This window comes from Myodes glareolus, chromosome 17 (genome assembly GCF_982192425.1).
Source record: "Myodes glareolus chromosome 17, mMyoGla1.1, whole genome shotgun sequence".
Lineage (NCBI taxonomy): Eukaryota > Metazoa > Chordata > Mammalia > Rodentia > Cricetidae > Myodes > Myodes glareolus.
Genome location: NC_142042.1, coordinates 48249982 through 48269906, shown reverse-complemented (window position 1 = coordinate 48269906; position 19925 = coordinate 48249982). Strand labels below are relative to the sequence as shown.

Sequence of the window (19925 nt, the reverse complement as noted above, 5' to 3'; positions counted from 1 at the left end):
TATACCTGTAACGTGTTTTATATTATAATAAGCAAAGAAGCGTTTCATTTTCTTAGATACATATGCTGGACCATTGTCTGTCTTTATTTGTGCAGGTATACCCATGATGGCCATAACTTCCAATAAATGTGTGATTACCGAATCAGCCTTTTCTGAGCTCAGGGCAGTTGCCCATTGAAAACCTGAATACGTGTCTATGGTGTGGTGTACATATTTTAATTTACCAAATTCCATAAAGTGGAACACATCCATCTGCCAGATTTCATTCCTTTGAGTACCCTTTGGGTTACTCCCTGCAGGCAATGGTGTTTGATTATAGAAAGAACAAGTAGGACATCTCTTTATAATGTCCTTAGCTTGTTGCCATGTAATGGAAAACTCTTTCTTTAAGCCTTTACTATTGACATGATGTTTTTTATGAAATTCTGAGGCCTGCAGAACGCTTCCAATCAATAATTGGTCAATTTCAGCGTTACCTTGTGCTAGAGGCCCAGGCAGACCGGTATGGGACCGGATGTGTGTTATGTACATTGGACAAAGCCTATTCCTAATTATGTCCTGTACCTCGATAAACAATGAAGTCAACTCTGTGTCATCTGGTATGAATTCAGCGGTTTCAATATGCAAGATAACTCTTTCTGCATATTGTGAATCTGTAACTATATTAAGAGGTTCTTTAAAATCCCTTAGCACCATAAGAATGGCATATAATTCTGCCTTCTGGACAGAATTATAAGGGCTTTGTTCCACCTTACTCAATTCTTCTGATTTATAACCTGCTTTCCCTGATTTATTTGCATCGGTATAAAATGTCCGAGCTCCAGTTATTGGAGCATCACGTACAATTCTAGGAAGAATCCAAGAAGTTCTCTTTATGAGGTTAAGTCTATCACTTTTGGGATAGTTGCTGCTAATTTCTCCCAAAAAATTAGCACAAGCTCTTTGCCATGGTTCATTATCTTCCCATAACTTTCTTATTTCCTCAGTAGTAAAAGGCACTATAATTTCTGCTGGGTCTATACCTGCTAGTTGACGAAGTCTCAGTTTACCTTTTATAATTAATTCTGAAACCTTTTCTACATAAGTTTTTAATTTTTTACTTGGTTTATGAGGTATAAATATCCACTCTAAAATAATATCTTCCCTCTGCATTAAAATCCCTGTAGGAGAAATTCTGGAAGGCAGTATGACTAGGATGGAACTAAGATTCGGGTTGACCCTATCCACATGTGCCTCCTGTAATTTTTCCTCAATCATTGTCAGTTCCTTTTCTGCTTCAACTGTCAATTTTCTGGGACTATTCAAATCCTTATCACCATCTAAGGTTTTATTTAAATGAACTATTAGATCAGGTGTTATCCCAACAGCTGGTCGTAGACTGGAAATATCTCCTAACAATCTTTGGAAGTCATTAAGAGTCCGTAACCGGTCTCTCCTAATTTGTGCCTTTTGTGTTCGAATTTTCTCTAACCCTATTCTGTAGCCTAGGTAATTAATAGAATCTCCTCTTTGAATCTTTTCAGGGGCAATTTGTAATCCCCACCTAGGTAAAACTTTCTTTACTTCTTCAAACATACTTTCCAAAATATCTTTATTTGAATCAGATAATAAAATGTCATCCATGTAATGATAAATTATGGACTTGGGAAATTGCTTACGAATTATTTCCAGTGGCTTATTAACAAAATATTGACACAATGTGGGACTATTGAGCATCCCCTGTGGGAGGACAGTCCATTGATATCTCCTAGTAGGCTGAGAATTATTATAAGTAGGCACTGTGAAGGCAAATTTTTCTCTATCCTTTTTTTGCAAAGGTATAGTGAAAAAACAATCTTTCAAATCAATAACTATAAGAGGCCATCCTCTTGGTAATAGAGAAGGCAAAGGAATTCCAGATTGTAGCGGACCCATAGGCTGAATTACCTTGTTGACAGCTCTTAGATCTGTCACCATTCTCCATTTACCAGATTTCTTTTTTACAACAAACACAGGAGAATTCCAAGGGCTGGTTGATTCTTCAATATGGTTAGCATCTAGTTGCTCTTGTACCAGCTGTTCCAAAGCCTGTAACTTATCTTCAGCTAGAGGCCACTGCTTGATCCATATTGGCTTCTCAGTTAGCCATTTTAAAGGTAGGGCTGTTGGTACCTCTAAAGGTTTGCTATTGGCTGTGTGTTCTTGTACAGCCTGAATGGCTGGTGACCTTTTTCCATAATACCTCATTATATCCTTCCCAGAATTGTGAGTTCCTGGAACTACAGGAATGTTAATCTGGGTATTCCATTGCTGTAGCAGGTCACGGCCCCATAAATTTATTGCAATATTTGCTATATATGGCCTTAATCTTCCTATTTGCCCTTCAGGCCCTATGCATTCCACCCATCTTGTGCTTTGTTTTACACGAGATAGGGTTCCAATTCCCAGGAACTGAACATCTACCTCATGAAGAGGCCAATTCGGATGCCAGGATTCTGGAGTAATTATACTTACATCCGCACCTGTGTCTAATAAGCCTTCAATAAAAATGCCATTTATACAGACTCTTAGCTTTGGTCTTTGATCGTTAATATACGTTTGCCAAAATAAACGTTTACTCTGTCCTCCTGAATTTTTTGACTCATTCTCCACATGTAATTCATCATTTAGACCAGTATTACTTTTTACGGCAGACATTGGAGTTTTTAATTTTCTTGGTGAGACACATTTTCGACTGTAACTGGGAATGACTGGGCCACTTTTGGCTTGGGGGCCTGCGAGAGGCCCCTCAAGGAGTTTCCCGATGGTATCGGGTTGCCTTGTCTGTCTGTTGTTGACCTGCATTCGTTGGACCAATGTCGGCCTTTACCGCATCTTCTGCATATACCTGAAGGCTGAGATCTCCTACTTTTGTCATTCCCAGAGGAGATATTATTCCTAGGATTTCTTTGCCTGCAATCCCTTTTCAGATGTCCTAATTTACCACAATTAAAACACCTGGTAGTTTGATGTCTCCTCATAGCTTTGGAAATCGCTTCTCCTACCCAGGATTCATCGTTATAGCTAAACATCTCAACATTCATTGTATGCTGTATCCATTCTTCCATTGGTGCTGATCTAGATCTTAAAGGCCCAATTATCTTTTTACATTCAGTATTTGCATTTTCAAAAGCTAGAGATTCAAGAAGTATTCGTCTAGCTTCTGGGTCTGTTACCCCTATGTCCAGAGCCTTAATTAATCTTTGCACAAAGTCAGTAAAGGGTTCTCTCTGTCCCTGCCTAACCCTGGTATATGATTCGACCCTTTTTGCTGGATCTTGTATTCTATTCAAAGCATTCAAGGCTGCTTTGTGACATAAGGACAGCACTTCTTCATCATAAAGAGCTTGGACCTGTGGATCAGCATATGCTCCTACACCAAGAATTTGATCTTGGGAAACCTCCACACCTTTTGCTCTTCCTTGCCGTTCCATATGTTTGGATTCTTCTCTGAAATAAATTCCAAACATCAAGGAAGGCCCATCATCTAAAACTGCAGACACTAGCTGAGAGAAATCATGGGGGGTAGCTCTGACATTAGAAGCCCAAGTCCTTATCATTTCCTTAACAAATGCAGAGTGCAAGCCAAAGTTAACGACAGCTTGCTTAATTTCTTTTAAATCATTCATTGCTATTGGTGTCCATCTAGCTTCTTTAACTCCCTTTGAGCCTTTGGAAGTTAACCCTTTGTCAGAATAAATTACAGGGTATGTTGTTAGGACCCTGGGTAAGCCAGTTCTAACAACTGGTGGTGGCATTGTATCCTGTCCTTGTGCCTTCTTACTCTGTTCACCAGCTCCAATAGTTTCTTCAATCATTTCTAATCTTTTTATCATTGTATCCCTTAAATCCTGAATCTCCTGACCTACCCGTGTTTCTAGTAATTTCACTAAGGTATCAGTTTTTTGGTTCCCATTCTGGAGGTTCATTCTATCTGTTACCTTATCAAAACTTTGTGGTAACATCTGAACGTCAAATTCAACAGCCTGTACCCTTTCAGGTAACTTCCTAGTACCCTTGGACATGGAGTCAATTTTGTCTATCATAGTATCCACTTGTTCAGATAACCCCTGATTTTCAATAATTTTAATCCTTTCAACTAGTTGTTCAATATTAGTCCGTAAAAATCGTATCTTTCTTAATGATAAAATATTGAAAAGAAAACTGAAACCTAGCAACAAGTAAATTAATATATTCCCATAGTCATATAAACCTTGCATGACATAATCCATTGTATTAATAAAGAAAACAGTAAAATTGGCGTTGGAAACAAAAACTGCCATATTACCTCTTGTCTAGTTGGCGGCGCTGTTGCCAAGTTGCGACTAGAACCACTGCAAAGGTGACTTAAACAGGTCCTGTTTCAGTGTCTGCCTTAGTATTTGTTAAAAACTAGGAAATATAAGTTGCTCAAGAAAGAAAGTTTAATTAAATCAATTCCATACACGGAACCAGAAACCCAGAATCCAGGGGTAGAAAAGAGCAACCCGGAAGCCGCGTATGCCTCCACGTGACCGAGTCGTTCTGATTCACGCCACTAAAGCACCGCACTTACAAGGGAAATTTAAAAACAACTCAGAAAAGAGCAAACCAGGCAGGCAGAGACTGTCCCGAGCCTGTGGAGCTTGGGAGGCGTGGGGTTTAACTGAACTGCTGGCTCCACACACAGGGCACAGGCCGCAGCTGAGGGAGGTCTCGTGACTAGCCGAGCTGGTAGCAAGCAGTTGAGTGGGGGGGAAGGGGGGGTTCTACAACCAAACGTGGGGCGCCAGATGAAGGCGTAAGTCACAGACAATCCCACACCAGTTTGGAATTATGATTAATAGAATGGTTATTTATTCAAAGGGGAAAAAACTTACAGATTACCGTCCCAGACAACAGCCCCTCCGCGCGAACAGGAAAGGAGTCCAGGGGCCGGAAACGGAGCCGGAAGACAAAAGGAGAGTGGAGGACAGCCGCTGCTTTTTTTAAAGGGAGAGACCACGCCCCAATGGGCTGGTAACTCAGCGGCGATTGGCTGAAGGAGCTGAAGGAACTCCCACAGCACCCAGAGGCTCATATATTTGAATGCTTGGCCCTCAGTTAGTGGAGCTGTTCAGGAAGGATTAGGAGGTGTGGTTTTCTTGGAGGAGTGTGTCATGGGGGTGGGTTTTGAGGTTTCAAAAGCCCATGCCAGGCCAGTCTCTCCCTCCCTCTCCTCCCCTCTCTATCCCTCCCCTCTCTCTGCCTGTGGGTCAGGATATAAAGCTCTCAGTGCCCCAGTGCCATGCCTGCCTCTCACCATGATGGTCACGGACTAAACAAGCCCCCTGTTAAACAGCTTCTCTCTCTCTCTCTCTCTCTCTCTCTCTCTCTCTCTCTCTCTCTTTCTCTCTCTCTCCTTTGTTTTGTCTTTGTTTTTTGAGATAAGGTTTCCCTGTGTAACAGTCCTAGCTGTCCTGGAAGTAGTTCTTGTAGACCAGGCTGGCCTCGAACACACAGAGATCCACCTGCCTCTGCCTCCCGAGTGCTGGGATTAAAGGTGTGCGCCACCGCTGCCTGGCTCTAAATGTCTTCTCTTAAGAGTTGCTGTGGTCATGGTGTCTCTTCACAGCAATGGAACAGTGACTGATAAAGACCTGAACACACTCAGAGAACAGTAACAACAGGCCTCTGAGGCAGATCAAGGGCCCTAAGGCAAAGCCAACCAGAGGAAGACAGTGACGCTAGCTGGGTGTGGCTCCATGCTTCTCACAGCTGGACTGGAGGTGAGTGGCAGGTAAAGTCAGGCAGCTATGAGCTGCATGTTTTATATTCATGATTTATGCTCATCAGTAACAGGAAGAACGTTTTCCCCATTTAATAGATGAGAAAACCGAGGCTTGGAGAGTACCTTGACCAATACCATGAAGGCTTCAAGTGATAAGCCTGAGATTCAAATTAAAAACTGCTTAATCCCAAGGTAGTCAGAATCCATAAATATACTCGAGACCTCAGAAGCTCATCCAGGCTAATCCCACTCGTTTTTCCAGAAACATCACTTTTCAAGGCTACGTGCACACTGCTTTTCTCAGAAGGGCCTGGCAGGAAAACCGAAGGTGGTCAGTCTTGCCACGTTTGTTCCGGCTCACTCTGCCCACTGGCCCGACGGCTCCTCCCCACTCCCTACCACATTATCCTTTGAGTAGCCTTTATTTTGTCTCTGGCCCTGCATCCGACAGTCTCTCTCCACACCGTGGTTGGAGACATCCAGAAGGAAAACAAGAGCGAATCCCTTCAGTGGTCTGAACCCTGTGAGGATTCCCTGTTGTTCTTGGATTAGGGCATGCATTACTGGCCTACACATTATGGAATTTCTCTCAATTCCTAGGCCAAACTTTACCCCTGGGCTTGCCCTCATCCTCGAACAAGCTTCTTCCTCCTCTTTGGTTAATTCTTCCTCCAGTCTTACAGTAAATAATATGATAAATGATTAAATAAATGCCACTTAATGTTAAGAAATCAAAAAAGAATAAATAAAAAAAAAAAGAAAAGAAAAGCTGAGAGGTGGTGGTGCATGCCTTTGATTCCAGCACTCGGGAGGCAGAGGCAAGCAAAACTTTGATCTTTGTTGAGTTTGAAGCCAGCCTGGTCTACAGAGGACAGCTAGGGCTGTTACACAGAGAAACCTTGCTTTGAAAAACAAAAACAAAACAAAATAACAAAAAGGAAGTCATCCTTGTATCAAGCATAGCCGTATACACCTTTAATCCTGGTACTTCAGAGGCAGGGGAATCTCTGTGAATCCAAGGCCATCCTAGTCTACATAGTGAGTTCCAGGTAAACCAGGGAGATACAGCGATATGTGGTGCCCAAAAAAAAGAAGAGTCTTCCTTTAGTTTATCTGCTTCTGCAAGAACACCCTGAGCTTGGTCTGTTTCCTTTCCATAATTCCATTCTACCTTAAATTTTTTCATGTATTATCAACCACTTAGGAGCTATCATAGACAAAATAAGCACACATCTACCTACCACATGGCTCAAGAACTCCAACACAGTATAGCTTTCACAGTACTGGGAGGCGCCATGCAGGCTGGCGGGGGAGAAAAGTCAGCAGCGGTAGAGAGAGTCATGTGGATGTCCCATTTGGGGCGCCACTCTTGACCAGAGCAGCTTCCTTCTGCAGTGAGGAAGAATCTCAGAGACTCACAGCCATTAGCTAAAGGTGACGGCTGAATGCTCAGCCCTGAGGGAAACATCCACAAGACTTTCTCTACCCAGACTCAGGGAACTCTGTGGGAGCAGAGGCAAGCAAATAAGCAAGCAAGCAAACAAACAAATAAACACAACCCAGAGGATGGGGAGGGATGCCGTGAAAGGCTGTCTTTTGGACATGATATGTGTGTCAGTGTTGAACTCAAAACTCATGGTAGCTGTTCAAAAACAATCCAGTTGGGCAGTGGTGGCGCACGCCTTTAATCCCAGCACTCAGAAGGCAGAGGCAGGTGGATCTCTGTGAGTTCAAGCCCAGTCTGGTCTACAGAGCGAGTTCCAGGACAGTCTCCAAAGCAGCACAGAGAAACTCTGTCTCAAAAAACCAAAACCAAAACAGTTGGTATTATTATCAAAATGGAAAGAAACCAAATTCTTCCAAAATGACCCAGGTAACTTAAAAGTGTTGATTCTCTTGCCAAAAGAGACATTTAATACTGATGTACTCCATGGTATCAGCTATAAATAACTCTCGAGGTTTAATGAAAAATTAAAAGGAAACCCTAGGTGGGGTACATCTGCAAAATGCATGACAGTTCCGGTGTTTGATAGTTTGCCCCTGGTGAAGACACTTTATATTCATTAACAACGTGTTTGGTTGGTTTCTAGTGTCAGAGGCACCGCTCTAGACTCTTCTCGACCCCTCAATCAGTGCTGGGGATCTGAGATTGGATCCAAGGCCTTGAATGTGCTGGAGTGTGCACTACCACTGAGCTACACATTCAAAGCCTTTGTTTTCTTCCTAAAATCATTTTAGAAGGATTTATTCTTGTTTTATGTGTATGGGTGTTTTGCCTGCATGTACCGGGTGTTTTGCCTGCATGTACCACGTGCATGCCTGGTGCCCACAGAGATCAGAGAGGGCACTGGATTCCCTAGAACTAGAATTACAGATGGTTGTCAGCCACCATGTGGGCACTCAGAATCTAACCCAGTCTTCTGGAAGAGCAGTCAGTGCTTTTAAGTACTGAGCCGCCATCTCTCCAGCCCACCTTTGGTTCATTAAGACAAAGATACGCGATGTAGCCCAGGCCTGGAACTCTCTGTCCTCCTACCCCGAAGTCCCAAGTGCGGGGTTCAGAGGTATATGCCAGAACGCCTGGTCTCTTAGTTAAGGATTCCATTGCTGTGAAGAGACACCATGACCACGGCAACTCTTGTAAAGGAAAACATCTAACTTGAGCTGGTTTACAGTTTCAGAGGTGTAGTTCTTTCTCAGCGTGGCAAGAAGTATGTCTGCACGGTGCTGAAGAAGGAGCTGAGAGTCCTATATCCTGATTCGCAGGCAGCAGCAGGAGGCTGTGTCCCACACTGGGCACAGCTGGAGCATAGGAGACCTCAAAGCCCACTCCCACAGTGACACACTCCCTCCAACCAAGCCACACCTCCTACTAGTGCCGCTCCCTCCGGACCACGCAATCAAACACATGAGTCTATTGGGGCCATTCCTATTCAAACCAACACACTTGGGCTACAGCTTTTGCACATACACATTAAACTCTTGTTTAATCACTACTACACTCTTTAAGAATAGCCCTATTAGCTGGGCGTGGTGGTGCAGGCCTTTAATCCTAGAACTTGGGAGGCAGAGGCAGGCGAATCTCCGAGTTCAAGGCCAGCCTGAACTACAGTGTGAGTTCCAGGACAGCTAGGGTGACACAGAGAAAACTTGCCTCAAAAAACGCCACCACTACCACCACCAACAACAAGGACAGCACTCTTTTTAGCACCACCATTTGTTTTTGAGACAATCTCACTGTGTATCCCTGGTCTGCCTGGCACTAGTGTGGAAACCAGTCGGTCCTTGAACTCACAGAGGTCCACCTGCCTCTGCCTCTTGAGTCCTGTGATTAAAGGTGAGCACCATTGCACCGGGCTTTCCATCATTTTTAAGAAGAGGAAACTGAGTATAAGATTAGACTAACCATAGGCCAGTCAGCTGTGGTCTGCCTGCGTTTTCAGTGTTCACTGTGTTTAATGTCAACGTCTGCTTTTCTTTCATTCTTGTTCATGGTTACAGAACTTGGCTACTCTTTCCCACCCACTCACACCCAGCACCATACCCCACGCTGTGCTGATGGATGTGCTGCTTAGTTTTAAGAGCCAACTTGACAAACATAATATAGAATCACCTGGAAAAGACTCCGTTCTGCCTACATACATATTAGCACACTGTGTGTGCAGTGCCCTGGAAGCCAGAAGATGGCCCTGGTTCACTGGGTTACAGTTGTGAGCGCTCGTGTGGGTGCTGGGAACCGAACCCAGGCCCATTTGCAAGAACAGCAAGTGCTCTAAGCCACTAAGCCACCTCTCCAGCTCCAAGTCTTTTTTTTTAAAAAGATATATTTGTTTATTACGTATACAGTGTTCTGCTTGTATGTATACTTGCATGCCAGAAGAGGGCACCACATATCATTACAAATGGTTGTGAGCCACCGTGTGGTTGTTGGGAACTGAACTCAGAACCTCTGGAACAGCAGCCAGTGCTCTTAGTCTCTGAGCCATCTCTGCAGACCCCAGCTCCAAGTCTTAATGAGGAAGTGTCTCGGTCAGGCTGATCCTCGGGCATGTCTGTGGGAGATGATTGTTTACTAATGTAGAAGGACCAGATCGTTGTGAGCAGCACTGCTCCCTAGGCGGTGGGCCCTGCGCTGTGTAAGAGAGCCAAAAGCTAGCGAAGCGTGAGCAAGCGGGTGTTTGTTTCTCGCTGCTCTTGGCATGCTCTTGGCATGACTAGGTGTTTCAGGTTCCTATCGCCTTGCTTCTCAGAGACAGACGGCAGCCTGGAGCTGGGAGTAGAAACAAACATGTCTCCCCCGACCAAGTTGCCTTCTTTCAGGGCATTTTTAACACAACAACAGAACTGAACTAGATCAAACACTTCCTCTTTACTCTGATTCCCTCTAGCGACCTCGGTGTCTGATGACAGACTGTTTCCCATACCCCGGTCCTGGGACCTATACCCAGCATCCATGCATGACTCTTAAAACCTTGGGGATCCTGCGGACATGGCGACTGCACAGTTTCTCCTCTTCCTCGTGGTTAGTTCTGTGTCACTTTTGTGGCAAATGATGTGTTAGATGCTGGAGACACGGCCGGTGCTCTCCTGCTTAGGGCTTCTATTCTGTTCCTAGCTGGGGGGACAGAAACTTAACTAATACAATTAATCACATAGGAATAACTGTGCTAAGCATGGTAACAAGAATGACAAGGTGCCAGGGCAGGCTCCAAAGCTTAAAAAACAAAACAAAAACAAACAAACAAACAAACAAAAAATGACAAGTTGACACCAGAGTGTTTTAGGAGGCTCCTGATGCAGGGATGGTTTCTTTGAGGACATGACTTTTACTCTGAGAACTAAGAGCCAAGTAAGACAGTCGGGGACAGGCCTGTGGAAGGGCTACTCTAAGGTTTCAGGAGGAAAGCATCTGACCAGCTGGTGTGGCTGTGGCATGGCAGCAGCAGGGGAGATGTTTGGGAGACGCAGGCAAAATGGGCAGAGAACAGAGGAGAACAGCAGCCTGCCCGGGCTGTGGGAAAGGATTGGATCTCATCCCAAGAGCAATGGGTGGCTTCAACCCAGCGTTCATTCTGCTGGCTGCCGGGTGGAGTCATGACCAGGGCCTGGAGGAGGCAGAAAGGGGAAGCAGAAGAGCAACTGGGAGATTGCAGGGTGGATCAGGCAGGGGATGCTGGTCCAGTCAAATGGGAAGTAACGGGACTGCATACAGGAAAGCCAGAGCTAGGCTCATAGTATCAGCTCAATTAAAATCTCTCCAGGTGGCCATTTCTACTGAGAAGAAGTCCTCTCTCCCTCCTAGGGATGTCTCTGGATGCCTTAAGATTCAGGCTCCATGATGGTCTGTGCCTTGAGAACACGATCTGTAATTAACCTACGCACATCTTGCCTCAGTGAGAGATAATGATTCCCACCGCTCTCACTGCGGTCTCCAGGGAGGAGGAACCTTTCCTCTTCCAGGGCTGGGAAGTGATGGAGCGGATAGATGGATGATCCGCATCTCGTCCATCCCTGGTCAAACGACATTTGATATTCGGGCTTACACAGGACGGGCGCCAGATCGTTTTAACCCACGCAGCCTCTCCTTTCTCACTTGCATCTCTTCTAGCTCTATGTCTGCTCCCCCACACACATCAAGCTATCGCGATAGTGATTATGATATGTTAACTTGAACTCTAATGTTAAAATTGGATGACTTGCTGGGCATGGTGGCACATACCTTTAATCCTAGCATTTGGGAGGGAGGCAGAGGCAGGTGGAGCACTGTGAGTTTCCCGCCTGGTTTTCATAATGAGTTCCGGGCCAGTCAAGGTTTTAGAGAGACACTTTCTCAGTAAAAACATACAAATGAATAAAATGCAAGTGGATGATTAAATGTCTACCGTGTGGTTCAAACACTGGTCCTCCTGAGAGATTTAAGCACAGAAATGGGAGTTAGCATGGGTGAGGCCCCAGGTTCAACTCCCAGGACCACAAAAACAAACTTTGAAAAGAGGAATTCAAGCGTAACGCAATTCTTTGGTCCTGTTAGTACATTTACGTAGTGATATTTTGCTTATGTTTTAACAAATAAAGCTTGCCTGAAGATCAGAGTGCAGAGCTAAGTCACTAGAGACCAGGGAGTGGAGGCTCACACCTTTAACCCCAGGACTCCGGGGACAGAAGCAGAGGGATCTCTGTTAGCTCAAGATCAGCCTGCTACATGAGACTGAATCTGTCTAAAAGAGAAACAGAGTTCACGCAAAGGTGATCCCAGCACTTGGGATCCCATGTCTTTAATCCCAGCACTAGGGAGGTGGATACAGGAGTGATTTGGCTGGGCGGAGAGAGGAATATAAGGTGGGAGGAGACAAGAATTGTGCAGTCTGAGATTTGGTGGAGACAGACACAGTCTGAAGATGCAGCCCGAGGACAGGATTGCCCCTTCGGACTGAGCATTGATAGAGTTCTTTTACAGAACTCTCCGGTGGCTGGCTGCTCTGCTTCTCTGATCTTCAGCATTAACCCCTATATCAGACCCTGGGTTTTTATTGTTAAGACCAATTAGAATTCGTGCTATGCATTTACTTGCTTTGGTATAAGAGAACATTTGCTTTTCTGTCATATGTATTATCAGAATTGTTTGGTGTAGCTTTTTGTCCTGATGTTTTTCTCCCTGGAACCCACCACCACCTGGCACACAGTCATGTGATTTGAAGGCGGCAATGGGGAGCGGTAGAAACTTGGGACTGCGTCTGCGATCAGTCCCGCCAGTCTCGAGCTAGGAAACCAAGATGGAATGCTTAACCTCCAGGTTTTCACAATGCCAGTTTCACTGGGCTCCTGAGTAGGTTCAAGAAAAACCTTCTATGTAGGACATCCAGCCTACACCCGAGTCCCTAAAAGGCACATCTGGAATACATATTCAGCTGTCTAGTCCTGACCCCTTGGGGAGCGGGCACCGAGCTTTTCAATGACTGGCAAAGGTCTCCTTCTGAGCTGGTGATTCCTAGCAACTGGGATGTTGTGCGTCAAATGAGACTGGCCACGACAGACTCAAATCATTGAATCCTTGGTCCCTAGTTGGTGGAATTGTTTGAGAAGGATTGGGCAGTGTGGCTTTGTTGGAAGAGGTTTCAAAAGTCCAGTAGAGACCCAGTCTTGTGCTTGTGGATTAGGATGTAAGGTCTCAGCTACAGCTCCGGGGCCATGCTTTCCTGCCTGCTGCGTGGACTCACCCTCCGAAACGGTAAGCCAGCTCCCAATTAAAGGCTTTCTTTTATAAGTTGCCTTGGTCATGGTATCTCCTCACAGCAATAGAACAGTGACTAAGACATGAAGTCTCAAGGGAGTTAGAGGATCTCATTCATGATCCCTCCAAACCCACAACATGTCATACACAGTCAGTTTTAGATGCTTGGCACCAAAGCCAGCAAGACAGTCAATGCTTCATACATTGTGTTCTAATCCGGTTAATGAAGTTAATTTACTGACTCAACATTCCAAAGAGAAAATCCAATTGTGTTTTGCTTTAAACTTGCTGGTCCATTATGCACTTGTTGTTCCTCATCTACCTGCCTCTATTTCTTTAGGTGTTTTTCTCTCTCACAAAGGTCTGCCAGTCAGTGGTAAGCTTAGAATGGGTAAGGTTAGAATGGGTCAAAGGAGCGGTCACACCCATGAGTCCCCCATCCCTCACCCACCCCCAGGAAGTGTGGTGTCCTCCCACCTGCCTTAGGAGCAGCACACGACAGTGCCCAGGTTACCCCGCAGCCCCTTCCCCAGGAGACTTGGGTGCTGGCTCCCAGACTCACAAAGTGCAGTTCTCCGTGGACTCAGTGATGCTGTCATCGACTTCCAGGTTGGCCGAGAGGCTGGCAAAGCCGTGAGGCAGCTCATCCCACTCATCAAACCGGATGCCAGTGCCGAGGGAGTAGCGGCCCTCCGCGCAGGGCTTGCAGGACTGGTCCTTCATATCCAAAAACTCTCCGGCATTGCAAGAGAAAGCTGAAAAGTAGGGCAGGGACAAGGGAGGGGTGCTGAGGTCACTGTGGTCTCTGGGGGAGGGATGGGGCTGGAGGCAAGCTAGAGCCAGGACCACTGAAACCTAGGGCTAAGGGACGTTTTGTGTGATGATATTTATATGGAAAGACCACAAGAGTAAAGTCATAGAGACATAAGGCAGATTTGTGGTTACCATGGAGACTGAGGAGTGACTGCTGTTAAAAACTTTCTTTTCAGTCTCTAAATGCCCCAAAATGTGAGTGGTTAAGAGTTGCTGGGAACAGCTGGGTGGTGGTGGTGCATGCCTTTAATCCCAGCACTTGAGAGGCAGAGGTAGGTGGATTTCTGAGTTCTAAGACAGTCAGAGAAATCCTGTCTCAATAAACAAAACAAAACAAAACAAAAACAAGGGTTGCTGCAAAGATTCTAGCGGCCCTGAAATTTTCCAGATTAAGGGTGGGATTTATGGTCAGTAAGAGGAGGTATTGTAAGTTCAAGATCAGCCTTGTCCGCATAGCAAGTTGTAGGTCAGCCAAGCCTACTCAGAGGGCCTTTCTCAATTAAGAAAAATAAAACAACCTAGCCAAAGTAGTTGCGTCTCAATAAAGCCTATATTTTAAAAAAGAAAAAAATATTTTAAAGTCAGGCAAAGTGGTGACTCACCAGCAATCCTACCACTTGGGAAGGGAAGGTAGGAGTTCAAGGTCAGCCTCATCTATATGAGACCTGTGGAAAGAAAGAAGAAAGGGAGGAAGAGAAGGAGGAATAGAGGAAGGGAGGGAAAAAGGAAGGAGGGAAGAAAGAGGGAGGGAAGAAAAGAAGGAAGGAAGGAGAGGGGAAGGAGGGAGGGAGGAAGAAGGGAGGGAAAGAGGAAGGAAGGAAGGGAGGAAGGAAGGAAGGAAGGAAGGAAAGAAGGAAGGAAGAAAGGACGAAAGATTGGGCTAAACTGAGGTGGGAATTGAAAGTACTTAATCTCCTTTGCAACTTTTTCAATGATCTGTCATCTCTAATTTTTCTGTTTCCAGAAATCTGTTTCTGGAATTTATTGTTATGCCCTTTGCATTTCTAAAGGAACAGGACACAGGATATAGAAATCTGTGAGGAGTGAGTCTCAGAATTGGGATGGGAGCTGCAGTCACTGCCCTTCTGGTCACACTGCAAGGTTCTTGCTCCCTGAAGTGATGCCCAGTACATTAAAAACAAAAACAAAAGAAAAGAAAAAAAAAAACAGTATCTGTACAAGTTTATTTCTTCAGCTTCCTTTTCAAAAGAAAAGCAAATTGCAAGATTTCCCAGAAGACTGCTGAGGCTGGTAGGTGCAGATCAGAGAGAAATGCACAGACAGGCAGAATAGAAAAATGAAGGGTGTGGCACATGCACTGAGTGCCAGGCATTTAGAATTGTTTATATTGTACTCATTGGATCTAAATTAAAAAATAAAAGCAAATTCAGACACTCAGGTTGAATCTATTAAATAACATTTCTTTCTTTTTGTTCTTTTGTTTTGTGTGTGTGTGTTTTGTTTTTTGTTTTCTGGGGTTTTTTTTTTTTGGTATGGTTTTGTTTTTAGTTTTTTGAGACAAGGTCTCTCTCTCTATAGTCCTGGCTATCCTGGAGCTCACTGTGTAGACCAGGCTGGCCTCTAACTGAGATCCACCTGCCTCTACTTCCTAAGTGCTGGGCTTAAAGGCCTTTGCCACCACACCTGGCTAAATAAAATTTCTGCACCACGTTCCAGAAGGGTTGGCGGTGGACGAAAGATCTGGCATCTGTCCCATCAAGAACAGCCTGGCATGGAAGGCTAAGGGCTAAGGATCGGGGAGACCCTGGGACAGGAAGGGCTGCTTACAGCACTCGGTGCCCTTGACGGGGTCGGGGAGGCTGGTGCACAGGCCCGGGGTGTGTGGCACGGCGACCCTCCACCTGGAACCCATGCTGTCGCACGCCGTGTATTCAAAGTGGTACTCTGACTGCAAGGGAGACAGGAGCAGGCAGAAGGCCCATGGTCAGTGGCTAGACATCGACAGTTCCTGCCCGCTGTGGGGGCTACCGACACCCTGCATTACCATAACGGCCCAAGGACCCTGGCAAGGAGCAAGTTATCGTAGTACCCACAGATTAAAAAGCCCCTAGGAGAACTACAATAATTTCTCCCCCACCTCGCTGTGGTTTAGTCCCTTAGAAGTACATTTGTATGTGATTCTCTCTGATGTTGTATATATGTAATGTCCTGTGGAGGGGAGGGATGGCGTAACTAAAGAACGGACTAAGGCTGGCCATGTAACCCAGCTGGGGGAGTGCTTGTATAGCATGCTCAAAGCCCTCAGTTCAAGGGTTAGAAGTTCAAGGTCAGTTCCGGCTATCCCAGACTGTTCAGAAAACAAGACAGACGGACAACAACAAACCGCTAAAAATGGGCGTTTTTCTTGCCCCGACAGAAGAATTTAAGAACAAGAACATTCTAAATGAAGGGGCTGACCCATCAAAAAACAAACAAACAAAAAACAAAGCTTTATTTCTAGCTCTCCTTCTGCTCAAAAGATCAAAAGGAGTCTGAAAACTCTCATTGCACTGTATAAATACCATCTTTAGCCCAGCAGGTGATGTGCTGCGTCGTTCTCTCTCTCTCTCTCTCTCTTTCTCTCTCTCTCTCTCTCTCTCTCTCTCTCTCTCTCTCTCTCACACACACACACACACACACACACACACCTGTCCACACTTTCCCACACCAGGGCACTTGCTGTCCAGCCGCTTTCCCTGAAGTGGAACCCGGAAACAGCAGCATGGCCCACAAACCAAGCATGTAGTCCAACAACAAGAAGCACTACTCGAGCGAGGAGGCACAGCTGATGTGGCGAGCAGGACTCAGCGCTCAGCGCTCAGTTCTGGCCCTTCAAGCCTTCCTTTGAGCCACAGAACCGATTGCTGTCATTCTGAGAAGTGTTTCTCTGTCCTGGTTGCTTTTGTTCTGCCAAGTATTTCATGGTCCGCGCCTACAATTGATTGTTACTGTATCTACAAGCGAAGCAGAATGAATGTCCCCTTGCAGCCACACTGAAGCATGATCTGACAGCATGTATGACAGCAAGGAGCTGGGGCTGATCACGAGATAGTTGAGGTCTGCTAATCGGGCCTTTCAGAGCTTGACTTTGACAAAAAACACACTGTGCTATCTATCCTAAGATGCGTGACTTCCCCACTTAGCATCTATAAAATCCAAGTGTTGAGATGGCGAGGAACCCCTGTGTCGTATCTTAACGGTCTCAGAAGCAGCAGTATCTCAGGGTTGCTGGAATATGGTGAACTCAGTGCTTTCAATCCCGGGACTCCAGAAACTCAGCAGGAAGAAAGAACGATTGTAGCCTACGCCTTCCTTTTCTTCCTTTGTAAATATTTGCCAAATACATTTTGGCGGCCCAGCACACACAAATCCAAGCTGGACCAGCAGGACTTGGGTGGTAACCTGCACTCAGCACTTCCGGAAGAAGATACAGAACAGAAGGTCAGCGAATTTGTAACCGTGGTGCTTGTTTTCTCTGTTTGTTTGGGGTAGGGTCTCACACTGCCCGGGTTGGGTTTGGAACTGTGTGTATGTGGAGTTTGTTTTTGTTTGTATGAGAGCTCTGCTTGTCTGTCTGTCTGTCTGTCTGTCTGTCTGTCTATCCACCAAGCACATGCCTCATATCCACTGAGCCCAGAAGAAGGCATCAGGTCCTCTGGAATCAGCCTTACAGATGGGTGTGAGCCTGAGAATTGAACCTGGGTCCTTCAACAGAGCAGCAAGTGCTCTTAACTGCTGAACCATCTCTCTCCTGCCCTGAACGTTCTTTTTAAAAATTACACTGATTTGTTGAGTGCATATATGTGTGGGTGGCTGTGTGCGTGTGCTTGTGTATGTGTGTGTGTGTACGTTCATGCATGTGTGTACGTGTGTGCGAGCGGGTGTATGTGCTATGGGGTACATGTGGAGGTCAGAAGACAACTTCAAAAACTCAAGTTCTATTCTTCCCCCCTGTGGGCTGTCTTAGTTAGGGTTACAATTAGGGTCCTAAAACCCCGTGGCCCAAGCAGCTTTGGGAGGAAAGGGTTTATTTGGCTCACACATCCCTGTCGCAGTTCATCATTGAAGGAGTCAGGGCAGGAACTCAAACATGGCAGGAACCTGGAGGCAGGAGCTGATGCTGATGCCCTGGAGGAGAGCTGCTTACTGGCTTGCTCACCATGGTTTGTTCAGCCTGATTTCTTATAGAATCCAGGACCACCAGCCCAACGTGGTGGACTCATCCCTGCCCCTCAGTTGCTAATCAAGAAAATGCCCTATAGGCTTGCCTACAACCTGATCTTACGGAGGCATTTTCCTAATTGAGGTTCCTGCTCTCATAGGACTTTAGCTTGTGCCCAGCTGACATGAAACTATGCAGCACAGGGTCCCGGGGATCGAACTCAGGTTGTCAGGTTTGGCAGCAGGTGCCTCCTGGTGGCCCTACCCTTGGATATTTTACATAGCCAAGGATATCCACAAATTCCCAGATCTCCTTGCCTTCACCTCTCAGATGTTGAGATTTACAGATGTGCACCTCACCTCTGGAGCTTAATTTTATACCAGAATGTATGGCTTTGGATTTAAATGGCAGGTTCACCAAGGAGAGAAAGCCCATCAGGACAGTGAGGGTTTTGTGCCCGAGGTTATAATCTCTCTGGGCCTCCTTTTCTTCATGGTTTTAGCTGTTTCCTTGTCTCAGAGATAAATATCCTATTGTTGGCGGGGGGGGGGGGGGGGGAGATAGGCCAGCTAAACATAGCGTGATTTCAGTTCTAAAGAGGATACTTTCAAAGGGTCTTGTTGCAAGAATAGGGGTTAAGTGAGATCCACAGTATGCATATTCAATAGAGATTTGGCAGCGAGGCAGAAGGGATTCTATCTGTGAATCCGCTGGCCCTGGCCATTTGTGTGGCCGGCACAGTTCCCACCTCATTTGAGCTTCACAGCTCCCTAGGAGGCAGACAGAGCAGATGCTGTTTCCTTCATTGTCAAGTTGACTGTAGGTGGGATGGATTGACTAGCTTGTCCAAGGTCACACAACCTGTAAGTCACAACCTGAGCTGGAACTCAGACCGTCCCAGAAGGAATCCTCTCCCACTTTTATAGGCCTTACAAAACAAACACACACTGGGCCAAATTTCACAGCCAAGCCTAAAAGTTAAATACGATGCTATCAGTCATCCACGGAAGCCATGCTAGGTTCATTTCTGAGGCCCGAGAGCTGGTGTTAAAGTAGCTCATCTACTCAAACAGATCATTTTAATTCGCTCTAATTGCATTTGACCTTTTGAAGGCACACGGGGCCAAATCCGTCCCTTTGCACTGGCTTTCATTTGCTCTCTCCAGGTGCTGGGAGGCTAAGAGATTTTCTGGGAGAATGGCAGTTCTGAGTCTTCAAAAATTCCCTTTTAATATGTGTTAATTTTCTTCATGCCAACTGGGGAGAGATGCAGTGTCCAGAGTCGGCGGCTCTGCTGCAGCTTTGCAGACTGAACTGCGCTTTAAGATCACAGGGTGAGACGAGCTTAGATGGAGCTAGAGCAGGGAGTCCCTAGTGTGCGTCCTCAGTTCTGCCCAGTGTCCTGTGAGTACGTCAGCTCCCCGCGGTGTTAGTGACTTTTCTCGTTGGTATGGCCAAACAGCCAATGAAAAGCAACTGAAGGGAGCAAGAGCTGATTTGGGTTTGCGTTCTGAGGTTATGTAGTCCACTTGGGCGGGGAAGATGCGGCAGCAGGGAAGTGAGGCGGCTTGCTCCCACTTCAGTGGGCCTGAAAGCGGAGGAAAGGGAATGCCACCCCTCGTCTGGGCTGGTTTCTCTTTTTCCTTATTCAGTCAAGGACCCCAGTCTACGGACTGATGATGTCACATTCCGTGTGGGTCTTCCCTTCAGTTCATCCTTTCTAGATGTTTCTTCACAGACACACCATTCAGTGGTGTGCCTCGCTAATATCCTGGGCATTTCTTTTTAGATTTTTAAAAATATTATGTGCATAACTGTTTTGTCTTCTTGCATGTCTGCACCATGTGCAAGCCTGTGCCCAAAGAAGTGAGACAAAGACCTCAGTTCCCCTGGGACTGCAGTTCATGTGGGTGCTGGGAATCGAACCCAGGACCCCTGGGAGAGCAACAAGA

General features: G+C 45.9%; 1 protein-coding gene across 2 annotated transcripts in view; it reads right to left on the bottom strand.

Annotated features, from left to right (window-relative positions):
* Elapor1 (endosome-lysosome associated apoptosis and autophagy regulator 1) overlaps positions 1-19925 on the bottom strand; it is an 83435-nt gene that overhangs the window by 29616 nt on the left and 33894 nt on the right. The window contains exons 2-3 of one of the 2 annotated variants that reach the window (XM_048443511.3): positions 15600-15720; positions 13561-13753 (exon numbers count right to left, since the gene is read on the bottom strand). In XM_048443511.3, coding sequence (XP_048299468.3) covers positions 13561-13753; positions 15600-15720 — 314 coding nt within the window. The remainder of the gene's footprint in view (positions 1-13560; positions 13754-15599; positions 15721-19925) is intronic. The other variant, XM_085677818.2, reaches the window with a different exon arrangement.